This window comes from Pleurodeles waltl, chromosome 1_2 (assembly GCF_031143425.1).
Source record: "Pleurodeles waltl isolate 20211129_DDA chromosome 1_2, aPleWal1.hap1.20221129, whole genome shotgun sequence".
NCBI lineage: Eukaryota > Metazoa > Chordata > Amphibia > Caudata > Salamandridae > Pleurodeles > Pleurodeles waltl.
In genome coordinates this window covers 949843501-949868101 of record NC_090437.1, presented here as the reverse complement: position 1 = coordinate 949868101, position 24601 = coordinate 949843501, and the positions used below count along the sequence as shown (strand labels likewise).

Sequence of the window (24601 nt, the reverse complement as noted above, 5' to 3'; positions counted from 1 at the left end):
CACGGCTGGACGTCATTTTTTTTGACCCGCCCACTCCCGGCCGTGAATTTTGCCCGGGAGTGTAAATACGGCGCACATGCCTCGGAGTCAATTTTTTAGACGGGAACGCCTACCTTGCATATCATTAACGCAAGGTAGGTGTCCACGCAAAAAAATGACGCAAACTCCATGGACTTTGGCGCTAGACGCGTCTAACGCCAAAGTATAAATATGGAGTTAGTTTTGCGTCGGAATTGCGTAAAAAAAACCGACGCAATTCCGGCGCAAACAGAGTATAAATATGCCCCTAAGTATATACACTAAACGGAAATAGGCATGGAAAATGTTAGAAAACAGTGCAAATAGCAATAACCAATAGTGACCCTATGGGGAGTCCAAACCATATACTAAACAAATGGAAAGCGAACACAAGACCCCTACCTAGGTAAGTGGAATGTGAAGAGGGGAGCTGGGAGTACTAGAAAACCACAGAGGTAAGTAACACAGTACCCCTCAGTGATCAGGAAAGCAAGAGTAAATCACTGGAATTTCCCCAAACCACCCAAAAGGAGGAAAAAGAAGGAAAGAAGACACCCAGACAAGACTGCAAGAAACCAGCGGTGGATCTGCAGGCAGGTCACTCCCCGCTCCGCCGCCCACACCACCTCCTCACTGTCTTTAACCGTCTTTTACATTTAGCCCATTTCCCCAAGCTGCTGCGTCCCCTGTGGCCCCTCCCACCTCCACCTCCTCCTCACCATCTTTTTCTGAGCCTTTTTCCCCGCCGCTGCCTTCCCCTGCGGCCCCTCCCGCCTCCCCCTCCTCCTCACCGTCTTTTTCTGAGCCTTTTTTCCTGCCGCTGCCTTCCCGTGCAGCCCCACCCCCTCCTCCTCACCGTCTTTTTCTGAGCCTTTTTCCCCGCCACTGCCTTCCCCTGCAGCCCCTCCCGCCTCCCCCTCCTCCTCACCGTCTTTTTCTGAGCCTTTTTTCCCGCCGCTGCCTTCCCCTGCGGCTCCACCCCCTCCTCCTCACCGTCTTTTTCTGAGCCTTTTTTCCTGACACTGCCTTCCCCTGCGGCCCCTCCCGCCTCCCCCCTCCTCCTCACTGTCTTTTTCTGAGCCTTTTTCCCCGCTGCTGCCTTCCCCTGCGGCCCCTCCCGCCCCCCTCCTCCTCACTGTCTTCTTCTGAGCCTTTTTCCCCGCCGCTGCCTTCCCCTGTGGCCCCTCCAGCCTCCCCCCTCCTCCTCACTGTCTTTTTCTGAGCCTTTTTCGCCGCCGCTGCCTTTCCCTGCGGCCCCTCCCGCCCCTCCTCCTCACCGTCTTTTTCCTAGCCTTTTTCCCCACCACTGCCTTGCCCTGCGGCCCCTCCCACCCCCTCCTCCTCACTGTCTTATTCTGAGCCTTTTTCCCCGCCGCTGCCTTCCCATGTCGCCCCCCGCCTTCCCCCTCCTCCTCACTGTCTTTTTCTGAGCCTTTTTCCCTGCCGCTGCCTTCCCCTGCGGCCCCTCCGGCCTCCCCCCTGCTCACTGTCTTTTTCTGAGCCTTTTTTCCCGCTGCTGCCTTCCCCTGCGGCCCCACCCCCCCAAAGTCTCAGGGCCTTCCCATTCGACCAGCCCTCCCTCCTCCCGGCTGCCACTCCCACCCTCCCCTCCTTTTATGGCAGCCGGGGCGCAGCCGCGCCACTGGTGTGCCAAAGGCAAGCCAGTCTGCACCTGTCCGCGCCAAGACCGCGCCCAGCGCCAGTCCCCCTGGCCCTCTCAGACAAACCTACTCCCCCCTCACCCTCCACTCACTCAACCCAGGCCCCCGCCTCACGTGCACCCCTTCCAGCCCCACACACACTCATGGCCCCTTCACCTGCCACACCTGTCATTTCTCCTGCTCCACATCCCTCACACCACACACCAACCATAGCAACCCCCCTTTCAACAAACACAACACCCCCAATGCAATACTCACCTGCTCTGCTGCCACCCCACCAACCAACCCTGCCACACACCAGCCCTCAACCAGAACACACCCCACAACAACACACTCATGCACCACACCAATACTGCCCACCACAACCACCTCAACTGCCTACTCCTCAACACCCACTCCCTTCACAAACATGCCATAGAACTCTGGGACCTCATCGCATCACACTCACCTGTCATCGCCTTCCTCACAGAAACCTGGACCAACCCCTCCTCAAAACCCGACATAGCCATCGCCACCCCCAAGGGATACAAACTCCAACGCAAAGACTGCCTCAACAGGCCAGGGGGTGGCATCGCCAATACTACACAGGGGCACCATCAAAGTCACCACCAGCTCCCAAGACACTATCGAAAACATAGAACACATGCCCTACCTGATCCACGTTAACAACAACTCCACCCTCAGAGTTACATTAGTCTACAGACCACCAGGACCACGCCCCGCCTTCTGCGACACCATCGCTGACACCATCAGCTTGCACGTTCTCACCTCCACAGACTACATCCTCCTCGGTGATTTCAACTTTCACTTGGAAAACCTACAAGACCACAACTCTACCTCCTTCATAGACAACCTCACCAAAGATCACTACAAGACATGCCTCCACAACAACTCTCCAAACAGTAAAGAACTCTTCACCATCATTAATGAACTTGCCAAACCCAAAGCCAGCAACATAGACCCCTCACAAACACAGCCCCTACGTGACGCCCTCTCCAACCACTTCCACCACGAAATCCTGGACATCCACAACAGCTTCATACCACACACACCCACCGCACACACCCCTCACTCACCCAACCTAACCCCCACTCATGACCCCCCCCACCACACTCACCACCTGGACCCCCACCACACACGAGGAAACTGAAAAAAACATGAACTCCATCCACTCCGGATCCCCCTCCGACCCCTGTCCACATCGCATCTACAACAAAGCCAGCCCAACCATCGCCCCCATACTCCGCGACATAATCAATGCCTCTTTCGACTACGCCACCTACCCAGACCCCTGGAAGCACGCAGAAATCACATCTCTCCTAAAAAAACAAAGCTGACCCGGAGATCCTCTCCAACTATCGCCCCATCCCCCTCCTCCCTTTCCCCAACAAGGTTGCCGAGAAACTAGTCAACACCCGCCTATCCCACTTCCTCGAAGCAAACAACACTCTTGACCCCTCACAATCTGGATTCTGCAAGAACCACAGCACGGAAACCGCCTTCATCACATGCACTGAACACATCAGGACCAAAGTCGACAAAGGCGAGACCGTTGCACTCATCCTCCTAGACCTCTCCGCAGCCTTTGACACTGTCTGCCACCAAACACTCCGCACACGCCTCCACAACATAGGAATTCGCCACAAATCCTTAGACTGGCTCACCTCCTTCCTCACCGACCAGACCCATAGAGTCCGCCTTCCACCTTTCCACTCCAACACTTCCATGATCTTCTGCGGAGTCCCTCAAGGGTTCTCCCTCAGCCCCACACTCTTCAACATCTACATGATCCCCCTAGCCAACATCCTCCGAGCACACGGAATCACTATCCTCTCCTACGCAGATGACACCCAACTCAACCTCTCCCTCACCTGCAACCCCACCACTGCCAAAACCAACCTACACGCTGCTCTCCTCAACAACGCCAACTGGATGACTACTAACCACCTCAAGCTTAACTCCAACAAAACCGAGATGATCATCTTCGGCCCCAACAAAACCACATGGAACGACTCCTGGTGGCCCACTGCCCTAGGCCCCGCACCCACCCCCGCAAACCATGCACGCAACCTCGGCATCATCCTAGACCCCTCCCTCTCCATGACACAGCAAATCAATGCTCTAACCTCCTCCTGCTTCCACACACTCCGCACTCTGAAAAAATCCTTCACATGGAATCCCCCAGAGACCAGGAAGACAGTCACCCATGCACTCATCTGCAGCAGACTAGACTACGGTAACGCCCTCTACGCCGGCACCACACTCAAACTCAAATGCAAATTCCAGAGAATCCAGAACACAGCCGCACACCTCGTCCTTGGCCTCCCCAGCCACGAACGAATCTCACCACACCTCAAATCCCTTCACTGGCTCCCCATAGACAAGAGAATCACATTCAAGATCCTCATCCACGCTCACAAATCCCTCCATAACACCGGCCCAACCTACCACAACGAAAGAGTGAACTTCCAAACTCCCACACGCAACCTCCGATCAGCCGACCTCGCCCTAGCCACAGTCCCCCGCATCCAACGCACCACCACAGGAGGCATGTACTTCTCCTACCTCACCCCCAAAACCAGGAACTCCCTCCCCGCCAACCTTTGCAAAACCAAAGACTTCCTGCTCTTCAGAAAGAACCTAAAGACATGGCTGTTCGAACAGTGACCCTCCCTGCCCCCCCCTTTTAATTTCCCCCTCTCAGCGCCTTGAGACCCTCACAGTTGAGTAGCGTGCTCTATAATTTTTTTTGATTAATTGATTGGATTGCAGTGGAAGAGGGCCTGTGGAGAAAGGGGACCAAGTCCAGAAGTCACACAGTGGAGTCCAGGAGGAGTAGGAGCTATTACCCACCCAGCTGTACTTGCAGGAGTTGGTTGACGATGAGGAAAAACAGGTCAGTACTGCAGTGCTGGAGCTGGAGAAGAGTTCCTGATGGATGCAGAAGATGTCCCACACTGGAGTGCAGATTGTAGATGGGTGTCGGTGCTGGAATTCAACCAAGCCTTGGCAAAGGCAAACTCCCAGTCAGTGGACAAGTGGGGCTGCTGGGGACCAACAAGACCCAGGAGGACTCAACCCAAGAGGGGAAGTCACAGGGGACCCTCAGCAACACAGAGAACCCACAGATGTGGAGTCAGCACCCACAGGAGTCCCACAGGACAGGGACACAGAAGTTGCAGAAAGAGCCCACGCACCACTGCAGAATGGGATTCCACGCCACAGGAGAACATGCAGAGGGCTGTGCAGTGCAGAAAGGAGTGCTGGGGACTGGAGCTATACGTCGGCTGAAGATCCTTTGGAGGGGATGCAAACTAGCCTTGGCAGCTGTAAGGGATGTGGTGCATGGGGGTACTATCCTGCATGGGAAAGCAAGGGCTTACCTCCACCAAAGATGGACAGCTGGCAGAATGGACCAACAACACTACTGCAGACCACCACCTGTAATGCAGGATCCATGCAGCTGAAGAGCGTAAGGAGCTGCTGTCTTCTGGGGATGCACAGCCGGGGAAATGTTGCAAAGCTGGCAGGAGCCATGGAAACAAAGTTGCAAAAGAGTCTTTTTCATGGATTCCAGTGTTGTCAGTTCCTGGAGAGCCCAGTCACAGTTCCAGTGGCCAGAAGTCAAACTGGAGGTTGCAGAGGAGTCCTGATGGAATCTTGCAGGCCAATTCTGGGGACCCACGCAAGAGAGAGACCCTAAATAGCCCTGAAAAGGGGATTGGTCACCTAGCCAGATAAGCACCTATCAAGAGGGGGCTCTGACGTCACCTGCCTGGCCTGGCCACTCAGTTCACTGCCAACCTTGAAAACAAGATGGCAGAACCAAGGGACCCTCTGGAGGAGCTCTGAGCACCACCCCAGGGGTGAGGATGAACAGGGGAATGGTCTTTCCCTTTTCCGTTGTCCAATTTTATTCCTGAACCGGTGTGGAGTGGTTTATGCATGGAGAGCACCAAATGTGCCCTTCAACACACACCAGTGGCTTGGAAGGCTACCCCTCCCAAGCCAGTCACAACTATTTCCAAAGGGAGAGGGCGTTACCATCCTCTCCCAAAGGAAATCATTTGTTCTGCCTTCCTAGGCTTGATCAGATCAAGCAGCAGGAGAACATAAAGCTGTCTGAGGGGTCGCAGCAGCTTGGGGCTGCCGGACAACCCTGTAAGAGTGATGGTAGCAATGCAGGGGGTCCTCTAAGGAGCCCCCAGAGAGCATGGAATCATACTTCCAATACTTGCAACAGTATTGGGGTACGATTCTGACATGTTTGATACCAAACATGCCCAGGTTCAGAGATACCATTATGTAGCTGGACATAGGTAGTGACCTATCTCCAGTACACCTGTAAAATTGTGTCCCCGCATTCACAAAGTTCAGGAAAATCGGCCTGGAGTTTGTAGGGGCAACTGTGTTAGTGCAGGAGTGTCCTCACACACAGGTACCTGCATCCTGCCCTCTAGGCTGAGAGGGTCTCCATAGGGTTGACTTAAAGAGACCTGGTGCAGTGACCTGTAGTGAAAACGGGTGCATGCACCTGTTTCAGGCAGACTGCAATGGCAGGCCTGCAGAGCCCTTTGCATGGGCTCCCTATAGGTGGCAGAATAACCTAGGTACCATGGGAGGACCAGTATGCCAATTGTGGGAAGAAAAAGGTACAGTTACCAAGCTAGAGGGAAGAAAGCATAATACCTGGGGTCCTGGTTAGCAGGATCCCAGTGAACATGGTCAAACACACTGGCAACAGGCAGAAAATGGGGGTAACCATGCCAAGAAATAGGGCACTTTCCTACAATTGCACAATAAAGATTTAAATGACAAATGGTGCAATAAAAGGCCTATGAAGGATGAAAGGTTGAGTGAGGCCTGTTGTGATTCATGCTTGCAGCCTGCATATTATTGTATATCTCAGCATTGAATAATTGATTCACTGAGCAATCCTGCTAGTTTAAATAAAATGCCTCCCTTGACATTGGTAACGAATACAGTTTCCTACCTGAAACAATATTCATTTTGTTCAGCTGCTGCAGTTCACCATATATTATGGCTGAAGCCGAAAGCACTGCTGCAGGAGGGGCAGGAAGACCGGGAAGGAGTTTGAGGTTGGTTAATGGTGGTAGGTTAGGTATTTTTTCACATTGGGTCATTTGAGTCAGGAAGGAGAGACATTGATATGTATGGCTATCCCATTACTCTTCTGCACCAGCCTTCCAGCTGAAAATATTGACAGATGTTTTTTGGGCCATACAAAACAAAAAAATAACAGTTGGGCAAAAAGTGAATTAAGGGATGTTTTCTAACTCTCAGTGACATTTTAGACAACTTGAACTTTGCTCTTGTTGTCTAATTGATGTCATTCAGAATTTCTTCAGTGAAAAACATCTCCAAATTCACAGTCACCCATCTGTAAATATACATATTATTAATATGTATCAGAGTAACCATCTTAAAAATGAAAGAGAAATTGCATGGTTATAATGTCTCCAATACCGAGTTAGCACCAACTATCGAACGTGCCAAAGTTTAAAAACATATAAGTATTTTTAATCCTTAGAAATAGCTTTTAAGTAAATAATTAGTGGCATCTGGCATCTTCTTCTGTACTCATGTGTAAAGAAACAGAAGCTCACCTAAAAGGTGATTTGGAAGGTGGATAATCAGACCATGGCTTTAGACTTGGAAGCAGTGTTGATACAGGAATGAGAAACATTGAGGTGTGATATGCCAGATGGCCAGCCATCAGACTGGGAGCCTATTAAAACCAGCATAAAAAATCCTTTGTTTTTGTAGAGAGTCTGCCTCTTACATGTGCAGTTGAGACAGAGAAAACATGTGTGTAGAGTAACAATGGTAAATAATTTATGAAAAGTATTAGTCTGAAGAATGACAAGGACATACAGATGAGTTAGGGAGTAAAAGAAGAGACTGAGCTGGTCCTGGTTATCATTTTTGCAGAAACTGTAATAATGGTGTTGCTTCTCCTTTCTGTTGGACTAACAATATTTATAAAGTCTGCAAGTATAGTCTTATGGGGATCATTGAGGAGCCTTCCAACCTGCTCCTGAACATATTATCATCTACACCTGCCAACCTGTCCTCAGGAGGGAGCCCTACGTTATTGAAGAATCAACTGACAGCACTCAACAAGCAGATGTCAGTTGTGAACCGTAAATTCAGCAGGAGAAGAGTCTGGACAACAGGTATAAAGATATCCTGTATTACAACAAATAGTTTCTCACCCCCTTAGTGAAGACAAAGGGAAGGACAAGGAAAGTGGTAGACCTGTTAGGGAATGACCAAGTCTGATAGAGAAAAAGAAAGGCGGTGTATGGTTCTGGACTTTACCTGCACATCCTATTCTTTCTTTTATGAAAACCTTGTATCAGACCCAGGATGCCACCATTGCAGCTTTAAGCTAGCATTCTTCTACCCTGGACCTACAGATTACTATTTTGCAAGCTTATGTTCATACATGCAGACACTGATAGATGCATGAAGGCAATAGGAATAGTACTAGCAGACACTGTAGAAAAAAAGCATTTTATTTAAAAAAAAAAAAACAACAATGGTAATCCTAATAAGTGTAGCTACAATCATTTTTACCTTACAAATTATGGCCCTCATTATTAGTCTGGCGGTCATGAGACTGCCAGACTCACGGTGGCGGTTGGACCGCTGTGGTAGTGGCAGTCTGACCGACACATTATGACTGTGGCGGTCAGACCACCGACACCGCTAGGTTGCTGCCAGCCGGCAGCCTGGTGGTCCCGGTGGTTGTAATCCGCCAGGGCAGCTCTGGATTACGAGTCCCCATACCACCAGCTTTTTCATGGTGGTTCCACCACCATGGAAAGGGTGGCAGGATGGGGGCATCGAGGGCTTTGATGATAATGGGCCCTTGGAGAAAACAACATAGTCCTGGTCTGGGGAGACTTTAAATTGGGCATGGTGCAAGATATGTCAAGAGAAGAGAATAGGAAGGAAGAATTCCAGCGGGGATAATAGAGGCAAAAATTGTAGAAAGGGAGCTCAAGTTGTTATCTCTGATGACCTCAAGTGGTCTGCAAATCTTAAATGGCCCCACAGTTTTTGATACACCAGAAATAAATACTCTGAGATAAAACTTATATTAGAGGACTATTTCTTTAAAAATCTGGAAGCCTGGGTGATAATGTTGGATGTGGAGGTACAGTAATGGATGGGGAGCAATCATGAACCCTTAGTTAGCTGTGTGGCATTTAATGGCTACCGTGTTAGAAATGCTCAATATCATGAGATAGGATGGAAGTCAGAACATTACATAGCAGTTACATAGCTACTAACAAGTTAGCTAAGATGGAACTAGGCAAAGTATTTCGAGATGGTATGTGGAGTGAGTCTAGCATGATTAATTCATTTGAGATCTTGTTTGATAAGTTATCACAACCCTTTATTGGATCTTGCCACACAAGGGTTAAACATAAACTGATTAATCCAAGAGTTTAAATTGTTTGATGGATATTGCGTAAGAAAGAATGGCCCGCTAAACAGAGCATTCAGATTACACTGTCACACTCTGTGGGTGAGGAGACACAGAGGCTTCTAAAAAGAAAATAAAACAATGCTGTGCAAGAAGAAGCAGGTGCAGTAGAAAATAAGGCAAGCACCAAAAACAGAAGTAGACAATAAGGATATAAATGGATCTGGGAAATGGTAACATGGGCATATCCAGGGTGGACCAGTTCTCTGGATGCAGGAGTAGGCACTATCGAATGGGTGAAAAATGTCACTCTCCCGTGCTTATTGGAGAGTGTAAAGAGTAGGCATACAGCAGTGTCATAGTTAGGGAAGAAGGCCAAAAAAATTAGTAAACTTGCCTGTTTATATTAGTATTGCAGAAGATGAGAAAATTCAAAGAGGAAAACCAAACAAGGCCCTTAGCCCAGACAGAGTGCCCATTGGCTAATTCCATGCTGATCTAAAACTTTGGGCCAAATAGCTTGCTGCTATTTTTAATACTTCTCTATATTGGGCACACTAGTTACTTGTTCCTGGATTCAAGAAATGATCCAGTTCAAATCCAGTTAATGGCTTATCTGACTGCTTGATGGTGTAGGGAAATATGCTACAGATTGTTTCTACATCAATTACAGGATTGGGTAAATAAAAAAGATACATTGACTAATCTCAGGCAGGGCTCAGGACAGGAGTTAGTACTGTAAACCATGTTTCCAGAATTTGTATGATTATCTCAAAATATTGGGAACTCAAAAATATGCTCCTGTCCCTGACATTTATTTTTCTTAATATGTTATTTGATTCTATTGATCAAAGTCTGTTAAAGTAAATTTAACATGCAAAGAGGATGCCAAAACGCATGAGAGCAGCTCTGCAAATCCTGCATGACCAACCATCAGCTAAAGTCAGGTATGGGAAACCAGGGAGAGTGCAGATTGTTCTGTAATAGCTGTGGGGGTACATTAAGGTTGTGTTTTAGCTTCTCTGCTAATTAGTGTATTTATTAATGACGTTGAAGATTGACAACTTGAACCCTGCTACCCCACCAATGGGAGCAAAAAGATTGCAATTTTTATGTATGCAGATGACCCAGTACTGTTAACACTAACGGAGCCATCAATACACTGTGTACTGAAGGATAAACATCAGAAACCTCACCAGACAAGCTATATGTTAATGAACTAAAAGGCAGTGAATGCGCATCTTTACTATAAACAAAAAAAGGGTTTTGCTTGAAAGAGAGGTTAATTGACTATCAAAATGGTCTAAAAAAACAGAGCAGTCAAAGTTGCAGTCTGACCAAAAATATTTGTGCTATGCTGAAATGTACGGTTAAACTCCGAGAGCTCAATCAATCGGGTTTATGAGATGAAGGCAATTGCATTGTCTGTTTATTGGACTGAGCACTGGGAGTTGTTTAACGCTACATCTGTTCAGAATCAGAGAATCTTTCTGAGAACTCTCCTCAGATTAGGCTTGGGTACCCCGCTAGACTTAATACGATTGGAGTTTGGAATTAATTGTATTTAGGAAAGAATTGCCTTAAAGCTGGTCTTGTTGTGGGTCGGGTTCTATGTATGCCTATTACATAAAAATATATAAAGAAGACTGTTAATGTGGTTTCGGAAATGAAAAGCACGGGAAAGCGCATTTGATTAGGCCATAAACGAGGAAGCTTGAATGGACTGGGTTCGGGTTTGCTGAGAAAATTCAAACCTTATAACTAGAGCTACAACCAAAGTGATCAATGTTATTGGCGCGTGTAGCGTTAATTATAACTAGCATCAGAGTTACATGTTATTAAGGTATTTACTCATTAATAGGGAACTCAGATTTGATTCCTACTTGGATGATACTACACCCGAGGTGCGGCGCGTAGATTTAGATACACCCTTTCGGTACACGGCTACCAGGCAAAATGTGACGCAAAGAAGAAATGTAAGATAAATTGTCATTTACTGGGAGAAATCGATAAATACCCAGGAAGTCAGCTTTGTAGAATAATGTTAACCTTGTCTAAGATATACACAATTGAGATTTCGGAAATGCTATCACAGTGTGCCACTGGACTGATACAACTCTTATTTATGGCACGTCATCGCTTTATATCTGCCTTCCTCTGCTATAAACAAGAGGCGCGTTTTAAGGTATGGGTGTTTGGATGTTTGAGGATTGTGTAAATTAGTGCATTCTGTACTTGTACAATGTTTTGTAGCATGAGCGTATAGGTCTCTTTTTAACGAGTTATTTATGCGGTTTGAAATACTAAACGTATTCGTCAGGGGTGGCAATAAAGACTGAAGAGTCTTAGGCACTCCTGGTTTCAGAAGATGAACTACATGAATATGTTTGCAGACAAATCCAAACATTTCTGTTCCTGTGCAAAATGGAGTGTGCAATATATATTACTGTACACTCAAAGCATCCTAATTGCTAGTTATAAATCTATACTTGTGAGATAAAGGTAAAAGCAAAACCTATCAACGAATCTACCCCTTAGGAAAGGAAGTACATTTCGATAGATTTGCTCTGCAGGATTTGGAAGGACAGACAAAGGCAAAACAACACATATATATATATATATATATATATATATATATATATATACATCATCATGAAGTTCTTCTGCACAGTGATGTTTAATTCAGAGTGGCAAGCACTTACTTGAGGTCTTGTGAAGGTTCTGCTCTTATATGTGGTGTTTCCACGGAATGTCCAAAGACTACACCCTCGGTTCCTAAAATAAATATTGTTTTATGTTAAGCAAAATTAAGTATATGAAGGTACAACTATTGCATGTTATAATGCACACTCTTGAATGTACATACTTTATTTCTCAATATGGTTTATAATGAAGTCATGAAGACACTCTAGCCAATATTATATATATATATATATATATATATATATATATATATATTATTTCTCAAAATGGCTTATATCTTGCATACAATGAATGAGCATGTTTACTGATAAAGATACAATACAGTGGGATCAACTTTTTTTTTCAAACATAAATATTCAACTAATAACGGTATTATTCATTAGACAAAATATTATATTTCACATATGAGGGTATTTTACAAGTAACACAAAATGAACACTAGAACGGGAAATTCTGTAATTCAGAGTATTCCTAATAAAAAAGCCAGCCTATCTTTTTGAAAGACAAAAATACTAACAAACGTGACTATGTATTACTTAGGCAGAACAAATACTAGAAAAAAACGAGCAAAACATTTTTCTTAATCATAATCTCATATTCTTGTTTTATGGCAACACTATGTACATCATTTTGTGGCAACACTATGTACATCATGTACATTTATATTTCAAATACAAAAAAGTCGTTACTCAAAGATTAACCCAAGCCAATGTATTCAAATTTGCATGCCTCCCACAAACATTTTCATCAAGACCCCACAGAAAGGCAACCATATTTTTTCACAAATATTTTATAAAATTGGCAGTTGTGAACATATTTAACAATGTATGAATTGCAATTATGTTCAGTCATCCATTTTAAAAATCCAGTAACATAAATGATTGCCACATGCTAGTAGCCACTTGGGCTTGTTCTTGTAAAAATTATTATCCACATGTGTATCCATTCTCAGACATGGGGAAAGGGACTTTGCAGGTTAATTGAAGTCCCACCGATATCACTTTGACACCTATTTCCAGCCAGGTCATGAGTAGTTTTGTTTTAATCGATGGTTCATTACAGACTGACTCATTGCCACCTTGTTATCTTTCACTAAAAACACAACTGTTTTTAGAACCATGCTTGTCTGTGTTTCCTATGGACATAATTAATGTTTCTCTTGGCCAGCAGCAGGTTCCACATTCAAAAACTGAGACATCCAACCAAAGAGCAGCAATACCAGGGCTATGAAACAAATTGAGCCTCTTCGTTTAGCTTCCATTGGTGTACATAGGCTGGAAGTACACATTAAAATACGTTATAAATTGAATCTAATAACAAGCATTGGAAAATCAATACAGCTGGCTTTTTATAGAGGAAGTGTTTGGTAATAACTGAACATCCACATATCCCAATGAAGATCTCACAATGAAACAAAATCAACATCTTGGGCAACTAGCATATGGAACCTGTAAGAGAGGCTGGGTTGACAAAATGTATTAGCAGAATTAGGTAGCCTTCATAGATTCTTATGAATTTGAGTCACAAGATGACATGCTTACTTATACTTTTTACAACGGTCCAACATTTTAATTACATGTTTAAGAATACTAGGTGAGCTCACAACTTTACTTGTGAACTAAGAAATCTATATACCTAATAACATGTTATTATTTTATCATGCAAACAAAGTAAACATTAACTTGCAAAGATGTGTAGTGAATATCATTGTGTCTTTATGACAGGCTAAGACACTCAACTCCTAAACAAAAATCCTTAAACCGGTAATTAAACGGTTGTGTCAGCAAAGTAAATATTCAGAGAGCACATTGGCTCTATTCTCACAAATGTCCCCAGAACCACAAAAGGGAACTCAAATGCTGAAACTGGACATGTCTGAGCCTTGCTGGTGTCTGCTGGAGCAAGTGCCTGATAACCAAGAGGCCCCACGTGCTGCATCATTGGCTGGCATCAGTCTGAGCTAGTCTCAAGAAGAAAAAACAAGATCCTAAAGTTTGGGCACTTCACAACCATGAACTGGCCCCTTTTTCTTCGAGACTCTGCTGTCCGCAATGACCAATAGAAAGCTCTGGTGAAGACCTGCTCTTCACGCTGCAGTGACCCCCAGCATAGACAGACAGCAAGAGATCTGCACTTTGTGCTAGAGCAATGACAGACTGCAGTGACCACCAACAGGAAGCCCCACAATGACCATAGGTGAAGCCCTCTGGCTCTTCACTGTACACACACAACCATCCCAACACTGTCCATTCTCCTCTTCTCCTCCTCCACCAGAAATGGAAATCTTCACACCAGACTTTGAGAAAGTAACATTTACTGAGACTAACCTGGTCCTTGTAGCCAACTTGCACTCTATTGTGGTCGACCTGAACTTGTGACTTTTTCCAGGCCAGCACCACCAGATGACCTTGAGTGACACTTTGTGCTTTGAGGTGCTATATTTATTTAAAAACTGGAAATTGAACATCTCCTTTTCTACTGAGTGGATTTTTGTCTTTCTGTTATTATTTTATTTATTAAAATTTACTTTAGCTTTTTAAATTGGTTTGGGATTTTTATTGTGTTGTTTTTTTTTCTTTCATTGTTTGTGTGCTGCATAAATACGTTACAGATTGCCTCTGAATTAAGCCAAACAGTTTTGTGCCAAGCTATCAGTGGGTTAAGGACAAGTTAATTTAATGGCTTTTTGTGTTTCACTCTGACAAGGACTGTGGTTGGTGCCTGAGTGGGGCTTCAACCCCCTCAACCAGTAACCCAATTTCTTACAATAGTCCAACTAAGCAATGGTAAACTATGTAAAAAACATGAAAGCAAATGGCAAAAGGGGACATAACCAAAAAGTCCACTCTTGCACTTTGCTTCTAATTGCACCTTTTCGAAGAACTAATGACATGAGGTTTTCGGACAGCTCAGGCTGTCATTATGTACAATCAATAAGGGCTCCTTTGTTCAACAGAATGTATATACAGAGTTAGGCTGTGTCATCAAATAAGAATGTTTGAAAAGAAGAAGATGAAGTTTATGCTGTAACTAGAAAATGTAAAAACATATACAGCAAAATATTGCTTGTGTTAGTCATTTAACAAAGGTCACTAATCTGTTGTTAGTTTAAGAGAGACTATGTATGCACATGTCTTTACTTTGATGAGATTGCCTCAAAGTTGGGTGCACTGATTTGGAGATGAAGTTAAAGCCCTCATTTTGGCACCAAGCTTTTTGAGCAGGATAGAACTGAGTTTCAAGGCCACAGAGCCTGCTTTACCACCTGGGTAACTTTGATGTTTCATCCCTGTCCCAAGAGTTATCTTGGTAACTAAGTATCTTATTTGTTCTGGACAACCTCACTCAATGCAACATTGCAAGCTAGATCATGCCTTTTTGATAAAGACTATTTCTTGCAGGTGGAAATCTCAAACGAAGGCAAATCCTTTTGTTCAAGGTGGCACCATTCCTCACATAACCGTATCATAATGTGATGGTCTTCCTGATTTCAAAACAATGACTACGCTCCAATATTTCTTGATGAAGGTACAGTTCCTCAGCCTCTCCTTCAAAGTGCACCACAGCCCATTTACAAATGAGCGTATAGACCTACTCAATAATGGAGCTCTTCTGCCTTTAAAGTTTATGTACCAGTGAGCAGGTAGCAAACCAGATGACCCTTGGAGAGCAGTTTTAGTGTCTGACAGAACCTACATTTGTATTTCAGGCGGTCTTCCAAGACAAGAAGTGCTCTGAGGAGGTGGTAATAAAGTGCCATTTTGTGCACTAGCCAGTGATTGGACATCCAACAAAAGTTCTTCCTTCTTTTCAGCACTTTCTCTTTCCCCTTACTGTAGACCTTACTAGAGCTCCTCGCTCAAAATCTTCCCAGCCAGTCTCCTACTGAATGTGCACCCTTCCAGGTCCATACATATGGAAATGGATCAACACCACAACCCTTCTATGGGAACAGTTCTCTCTTTTGCAGCATTGCGTTGCTCAAGAATTACTATGCCATGCAGAGCCAAACAAGATAAATCTCAGTTAAGGATTGTGTTGCCCTTGCATCACCTTGCATGACACAAGGTCAATCTAGTCTTTTCACAAATCTGGCCCCAGAATAGCAGGGGTCGAAAGAGATTCAAAATAGGGTCAAGGGAAATTAAAACTTCTGGGATGACCATGCAGAAAAGAGGAATTTCCTACAGTACTTTTGTACAGAAGTTTGCACATATATTGTAAGTTGTCAATTTTAGCACATTGTTTTGTACCATTATTTATTATACCTACATCACAGATTGACTCTGCTCAACTTGCAGAATATTGAAGTAAGTGCTGACTTGTGAGCTGTGATATTAATGTAAAATCCTCTATCCAATAGCCTACTGTTAACTTACACTCTAAAACAACATGATTTCCAAGAAATATTCTCAGCAGGTGTGTCATCTATAAACCAGACACTGAGTGGCCTAATGGAACAGAATGCAATTGTCCATTCAAGAGCATATCTTTATGCTAGATTTTGTTTGATGGCTAATTTGTGACATGTTTTCAAATTAATGATCACAAAATATGAAGTAACCATCCTCCTCTGCGCAAACGAAGGACACATTCTCTTAATGTATGTCATGGCAGACATCTTTTCTTTCTTAGTTACTGAGATCGACAGATATGTGCTGAACCAAATGTGCCCTATCCTCGTTGAAGTGCCATGGAACTTAGGGGGTCATTCTAACCCTGGCGGCCGGTGACCGCCATGGTCACCGACCACGGGAGCACCGCCAACAGGCTGGCGGTGCTCCCTCGAGCATTCTGACCGCGGCGGTTCAGCCGCAGTCAGAAACGGAAAGTCGGCGGTCTCCCCCTCCGACTTTCCGCTGCTCGGGAGAATCCTCCATGGTGGCGGAGCGCGCTCCGCCGCCATGGGGACTCTGACACCCCCTACCGCCATCCTGTTCCATGGCGGTAGGGGGTGCCGTGGGGCCCCTGGGGGCCCCTGCAGTGCCCATGCCAATGGCATGGGCACTGCAGGGGCCCCCATAAGAGGGCCCCGCAAAGTATTTCAGTGTCTGCAAAGCAGACACTGAAATACGCGACGGGTGCCACTGCACCCGTCGCACCCCTGCAACTCCGCCGGCTCCATTCGGAGCCGGCATCCTCGTTGCAGGGGCATTTCCGCTGGGCCGGCGGGCGCTCTTTTGGAGAGCGCCCGCCGGCCCAGCGGAAATGTAAGAATGGCCGCCGCGGTCTTTTGACCGCGGTGCGGTCATTTGTCGGCGGGACTGTGGCGGGCGGCCTCGGCCGCCCGCCACAGTCAGAATCACCCCCTTAATTTTCCATATTTCTCATTCATAGAAAATCTATTTGCTAGTTTGCACCTCTTAACTTTCGATATATGTGGTGCCTGTTTTAACTGAAGAAAGGCAGAAATCTTACTAATTACAGCTTATTACCAAAGCCCAAAAGGAGTTCACACTCAAACATATTTTTCACTCTAAGCGTGTTTGTGAAAGTTGCTTTTGAATCCTCATTCTTAATTAATTCAATCTGACCTTTATTGGTTATAGTAATCAGCTGGATTCCCGAATCCTCAATGGCTGACAGGAGAAAAAGCTCCCTTATCCAATGGTGTGCCTTTAGTTATTGAATTCGTACTGCAAGTGTATCTTTAAAGTAAAATTAATATGCCAGACAGTGCGCACTGTCATGTGGGAGGCTATCCATCACACAAGGCAGCCTTTTACAGCAGCAATGTAGGGGATGGCAGCAGCAGCAGGCCATTCTCAATAGCTAGAAGTCTGTGATTTTTTTGCGGCTGATACAAAGCATGAGTTAAAATTTTGTTACTGTGCTCCATGAAAATGTATTAAAACTAGGCCTGAATATTTGCTGTGAACACTAGCAGACATGCACTATGTGGGCTTTTTCGGAAAACAAAACATTCTTATTGTTAGAGTGTGCTTCAAAGAGACATTCGTTTTTGGCTTTGCATCAAAATCTGTGGATGTTTGAACGTCTCACCACACTAACATCTCTTGACTAAGGTGGTGCAAAGCAGAGCAAAAATGCATTTTGCAGTGAACAAAGGCTCATTTTACAGATATAAATACAAGTGCTTTACTTCCCGTTACATGATTTTATCATGGTGTAAAGCGATAGTAAATTTAAGCACGTATGTTCTATAACTCCCGGTGGATGCATTTTTTTAAATGCAAGTTTATATCTTTGGGGCATATTTCTAAAACCCGAGCACCACCTTGCGCCACATTAGCATATTTTTTTTTACACTATGAAATCCTCGCGCCACATTTACAAAGTGGAAATGCATTGCACCACTTTGTAACACTTTGCACTACATTATGCCCGCGCCAGGCTTAATGTATGCAATGGGGGCATTCCCCTGTAAGGGGGGGAAGGATGAAAAAATGGCACAAGGAAATCTATCAGATTTCCTTGCATCATTTTCTATGGTACTTTCAACGACTGCTCAGAGCAGGCGTTAAAAGGGGGCTTCCATTATTTGTAATGGGCCCCTATGTACTCTGCAGGAGTAACACCAATATTTTGGCACTACTCCTACAGAGTACATCAATAGCATCATGAAAAATGACATTATTACCCCTACCCTGCGCCAAGGTGCGTATGCACACATGGTGGCGGTAAATGGTGCAAGAATGTGCAGCAACACTTTTCTTAAATATCCCTTTTTGTTTTTTGGTCATTTCCCCTAGAATGACTACCATTTTTGTGCTGAGTGAGTCACGTTAGCGACTAGACATATGAGAAACCAGTTTACTACTATGCAGAAGGGATGTAGTAAAAATACACTTCTTACAGAAGGCCCATTTCACATATTCAATGTAAACCTGTTGAAGGTTATCGAAAATACTCTTAGGGGGTCATTCTGACCCCGGCCGGTGGCGGAAGCCGCCGGCCTGGCTGGAACTGCCAGAATACCGCTGCGCGGTCAAAAGACCTCCGCGGGTATTCTGGGTTTCCCGCTGGGCTGGCGGGCGACCGACAGAAGGCCGCCTGCCAGCCCAGCGGGAAACACCCTTCCATGAGGATGCCGGCTCCGAATGGAGCCGGTGGAGTGGAAGGGGTGCAGTTGCACCCGTCGCGATTTTCAGTGTCTGCATGGCAGACACTGAAAATCTTTGTGGGGCCCTGTTACGGGGGCCCCTGCAGTGCCCATGCCATTGGCATGGGCACTGCAGGGGCCCCCAGGGGCCCCAAGACACCCCATACTGCCATTCTGTTCCTGGCGGCCAAAACCGGCAGGAACAGGATGGCGGTATGGGGGTCGGAATCCCCATGGCAGCGCAGCAAGCTGCGCCGCCATGGAGGATTCCCCAGGGCAGCGGGAAACCGGCGGTACACCGCCGGTTTTCCGTTTCTGACCACGGCTGTACCGCCGGGGTCAGAATGCCCATGGGAGCACCGCCAGCCTGTTGGCGGTGCTCCCGCGGTCGTTGGCCCTGGCGGATTTTACCGCCAGCGTCAGAATGACCCCCTTAATCTGAGTTTTGTTCACTTGCATTCCTAGAACTAGGGGCATATATTCAAAGCTTACAAATCTTTAGCTAATGTGGCAAACTCAATAATAGCTGAGATGCACTCGTAGCTCAATTTGTTTCTCAGCACTGTAATTTGCTGCACTGCTCTTGCTTGTTTTTATTCCACAAAAGGACAACTCCACTTTAAGCTTGGTAGATGTACACTTGAGGCATGCAGCACACTATTTCCAGGGAGTTTTCTTTTTTAAAACAGGTGTGTTGGACTGGCCCTTTTGGTGGGGTCATCCCCAGTCTTTTTGCTTCCTTCCTCCTATTTTGTATGACCTGTTTTTGTTGGCTTTAGGACTCTGGGCACTTTATCACTGCTAACCAGCGCTAAAGTGCATATGCTCTCTGTGTGAATCGTATTGTTGATTGGTTTCTCCATGGTTAGCATACTTGATTCATTAATAAGTCCCTAGTAAAGTGCACTAAATCAATTGCTACTAGTAGCCCTGGAGCACTGATTGTGCCACCCACATAAGTAGCCCTGTAATCATGTCTCAGACCTGCCACTGCAGTGTCTGTGTGTGCAGTCTTGCACGGCCACTTCGACTTGGCAAGTGTACACACTTGCTAGGCTTAAACCTTCCCTTTTTATACATGTAAGGCACTCCTAAGGTAGGCCCTAGGTAGCCCCATGGACAGTGTGAGTGTATGTTAAAGGTGGGACATGTACCTATGTGGTTTACATCTCCTCAAAGTGGAATACTGCTAAATTCAGTTTTCACTGTTGCAAGGCCTATCTCTCTCATAGGTTAACATCAGGGCTGCCTTTAAATGTTATTAAAACACAGATTCCCTTTGGGAGCAGATAGAAATGTGGAATTTAGGGTCTCGGAGCTTGCAATTTAAAAATGCATCTTCTAGTGAGGTTGTTTTTTAGATTGTGTGTTTGAAAATGCCACTTTTAGAAAGTAGGTGTTTTCTTGCTTAAACCATTCTGTGATTCTGCCTGTTTGTGGATTCCCTGTCTGGGTCAGTTAGACAGTTTGTCAATTTGCACCTCTCTCTAGACAGTGACACAGAGAGGGCTGGGATGTATCCCAAATATCCTGATGAGCCATCTGTGCTGGAGGAGAGTGGAGGAGTGGTTACTCACACCTGAATGGGTTGTGCCTGCCCTCACACAATGCAGCCTCTAACCTCCTGGTTTGTGGCCGAGGCCTGGCCTGGACAAGAAAGGATCTTACAAACACTTGAGACTTTACTTTGAAGTTTACCAACTTCAAAGGCAGAAAGGGGTCTAAGTATTGGACCCAAAACCCCAGACTTTAGATTACTTCAAGGATTCAAGAGGAATCTCTGCCTGAAGAAGAGCAGAGGAGAAGTGCTGCCCTGGCCTGTGACTGTGCTGTGTTGGGCTATCCTGCAGTTGCTGCTTCTGCCTGTGAAAGGGGACGGAGACTGGACTTTGCTGCATTCCTTCTTGAGAAGTGACTCCAAGGGCTTGGAGTAGAGCTTGCCTCCTGTTTTGAAGCCTCAGGGACAGCAAAGGCTTCACTAACCAGACCTGAGTCTTCTTACTGTGTACTGTGGCTTGCCAGAGGGTGCCATTCCAGTTCCAGGACCCCTGGAAGTGAATTCCTGGAGCGGTCAGAATGCCCATGGGAGCACCGCCAGCCTGTTGGCGGTGCTCCCGCGGTCGTTGGCCCTGGCGGATTTTACCGCCAGGGTCAGAATGACCCCCTTTGTCTCTTGTTTAGAAGTCAAAAATCTTTGAATAGGATTTCCTGCTGTGTAGAAGAACGTAGTGGGTGCTGCCAAGCAGTTAGGCAGACTAACGATGCACTTTAGGTGGCTAGACAAGCAGGTTGGTCCCTCATTTAGGATTTTGGCTATCTGGGCATCTTTAACACCAGAATCAAGGGTTCAGGACTAGAGTGGCACCAGTTGGGGTTTTAAGTCTCACTCAGGCTCGGTCCAAGTGTGGGTTTAACATGATGGCAATCTTTTTTAATCCTTGAGGCTCTGGTGAGATTGCCAGCAAACTAGTCCTTGAAGTCACTCTGATAATCTTGGTTTCAAGTGGTGAAACATGACTCAGACAGCAGGATAGGCATGTGAGAGTTCACGGCAGGCTCCAGGCAGCAAGGCAGTCCTTCCATGTGCAGCAAGGCAGTCTTGTGGGGTACCCAGCAGGCACAGGAGCACACAGTTTTCTGACACTCCTTCTGCAGGTCCAGAAATTGAACTGAAAAGTTGGTCTGAGGGTCCTATTTTTATACCTGATTCCTTTTCTGAAGTTTTTAGAGTTCCCTTTGAAGTGCTTGACGTTTCCTGACTCCCTTGACTCCCCTGCCTCCAAGCTGGCTGCATGAATAATGAATGGGTGACAAGTCATTTGTGTGAAGGCAGAGCACAGCCTATTCAGTTGCTGTTCCATCCTGCCAGTTGATGGCTCATCCAAACACTCCTAATCCCACTATTGAGTGGCTGTCTGGGAGGAAAGTCCAACTGCCAACAATTCCCAGTCATGTGACCCAGGGGCAGGCTGCAGGCACAAAATGATTTGGGCAGGAAAATGCCAACTTTCTATAAGTAAACAAACACAAAAGATGGACGGAATGCAGAACCAATCAAACATTCACCCCCAGTCACAGATCAGGGTTTAATCCATCAATTCCTTTGCTCACAATGCCACCCCAGTTTGGACCAAGTCATATGCAAATCAGTCTTGACCCTGTTTCCCATTGGAACAGTCCAGGCCGAACTGCCAGGCCAGGTCCTCCCTGGACTGGAAACAAGCATCCTGGGACCAGTTTCAGGATATCGCCCTTCATCAGCCAGGATACCTTGAATCCAATGGCATAGTGAGCCTGGGACCCACATCTGGGCAAACCAGTGCTCTTAGGGTGACAAAAGCAAAAAATACAAATGATGGGCTTAATAAAAGTGGCATTTTTAAAAGTATAGCTGAAAATACAACTTTACCATAAAGAGGATTTTAAATTACAATTTCTCAAACACCAAGCATGAAATGTTCATCCATTCCCATTAAAACGTTAGCACTTATTAAATGGAGTAAGGCAACCCAATGTTATCTTGTTCAAGACAAAGGCCTCACAACGTGGAAAGCAAATTTTCACCACAAGGACATGTGAAACTTAAAAGTGCATACCTAACCTTTTAATTTACAATGCACCCTGCCTTATGGGCTATGTAATTTTAAGGGGCTACCTAAGTGAGTGGCACAATAGGTACTGCAGGTCTACTAGTAACATTTTATTTACAGCCCTTGGGTATATGGTATACTACTCTAAGTGAATTAAATAGGCCAATGAAATGTAAGCCAATGTTACCATGTTTTAGGTAGTGAGCACTTTAGCACTGTTTAACAGTACAGAGTTCTAAGGCCAACAAAACTTAATTTCATCTAATAGAGGAGAGTAAAGGCAAAATGTTTGGGAGAAGCCCACCCTCAGGCTGATAAGTTTTTAACAATTGCATATTCTATATACCTTGAATATACTTCTGCACACACTGTGTTCATCTTCCTATCCCAAAAGCAGATCCATTTGTGTTTCTCAATGCAATGACAGCAAAATATATATTTGAATTCTGCCTTTGTGTGTTGGAGTTTCCTGCATGATTGGAGGTGTCTGTGATAATGTCCACGGCTGCCCACCATCATGGCAGGCACTGACTTGCCTCATGACATGGCAGAATAGTGACATATATACATTCATAAATAACTGGCAGAACAAAGGGAAGGTCAGGCCTAGGTATTAGCTGCCTAAGTCTGGGAGACCATCCTGTCAAAGGAAAAACAACACATACCAAATCTAAGGTATTTTGTACGTGTTCTGGGAGTGAATTCATACCTCATCAAGGGTGGCATTCAGCTGCTAATTCATGAAAATGGGTCTTCAGAGGCGTAAGGGAATGGAAGGGTAACTTTCTGAAAGTACTTTTTTCAAAATAATTATTATATATGCAAATTTAACGCTGAATTGACCTTGTAGGAAATATTTCTATAGCTGTACGTGCTGGAGATAATATTATTAAATGTAAAATTACAGCCACTAGAAATGTACAAAGTACTATTCTAATAGTCCATAATGATATGGAAAAAACAGCTAAACACAATCACAGCAAATACATCAGAAATTGAGTCTCGCCACACATAGCCTAAGATTTGAAGGTGGCCTCAACATGTTCCAGTGCTCCAAGTTGAACAGTTCTAAAAGACTATGCCTAAAGAATACCTATCCATTTCACAGGACAACTACCCTCTGATGCATACAATAACATGCAAAGGAAGAACAGAAAGGATATTTAACCCTAAACCAACAGAAAAGCCACGCTCTGGTGCCCTTTTGGCTGCTTAAACCAATGCAGGCACAATTGCAGCATAGTGCAAAGGTGCCTGTGTTATGGACAGGATTTCTTTGTGCAGGAAGGAACAATCTTCAGAGTAATTGTCCTCTTCCTATGTGTGCTGCAGAATGTAGCACACATAAAAAGAAGGAGAAATGAGGAGGAATAAAGATATTTCTCTTTGTTACATCTCTCCTGCCAAGGTGTAGCATTTTGATGCATTCCCAGGTCTACCAGTAATGGTAAATCTAGCAAGGTTCTAAAATCCATGGGAGGATGTATGGGAACACCCACGCGCAACTCATGGGACGTCTCCCTAGGGCAGAGTAATGGAACACAGTAATTTGCACTGTGTTGAAATACTCTAGATTTATCGAGCCACACAAGGTGGCCTTGCATGGCTTCATAATTCTAACTTAGTAGTTGCATTTCCCTTGCACCCCTTTGCATGGTGCAAAAGCATCACAACTACTTGATAAATATGCCCCAGAATATTGCATCAACAGTCAATTCTAATTCCATATTATTAGCATTTGGGTTTTTGGAAAACACCAGGCAAAATGAATCCACGCCAAGTTCACTTAGGCGTGCTTAGAATGTAACATTTACAGGCACAGGAATTCAAGAAATTGACTATTTTATGCCTAAAATAACAAATCAGAGGACGTTGCAGAGTGACCAGCCTATTGAACATTCCTTAAGCTGGTCGCAAATTGCGACTCCCTCCGATTGGCTCCAAAGGTAGTGGGTGGCTGCAAGTATCAACAGACCATCATGCCTTCCTTTCCATTTCAAAATTACAAACGTTTTTCTTGTTAAGGAGCCTGATTTCCTTAAAAGGTACAGGGCTTATTTAAAAAAAAAAAATCAGTTTTTAAAAAGGTCTTTGAAAGTTTGCAATGCTC

At 45.2% G+C, this 24601-nt stretch overlaps 1 protein-coding gene across 5 annotated transcripts in view; it reads right to left on the bottom strand.

Moving 5' to 3' along the window:
• Positions 1-24601, bottom strand: part of SGCZ (sarcoglycan zeta) — a 4310842-nt gene that overhangs the window by 492711 nt on the left and 3793530 nt on the right. For all 5 annotated transcript variants that reach the window (XM_069200738.1, XM_069200719.1, XM_069200747.1 and 2 more), the window contains one exon: positions 11838-11910. In XM_069200738.1, the coding sequence (XP_069056839.1) occupies positions 11838-11910 (73 nt within the window). The remainder of the gene's footprint in view (positions 1-11837; positions 11911-24601) is intronic.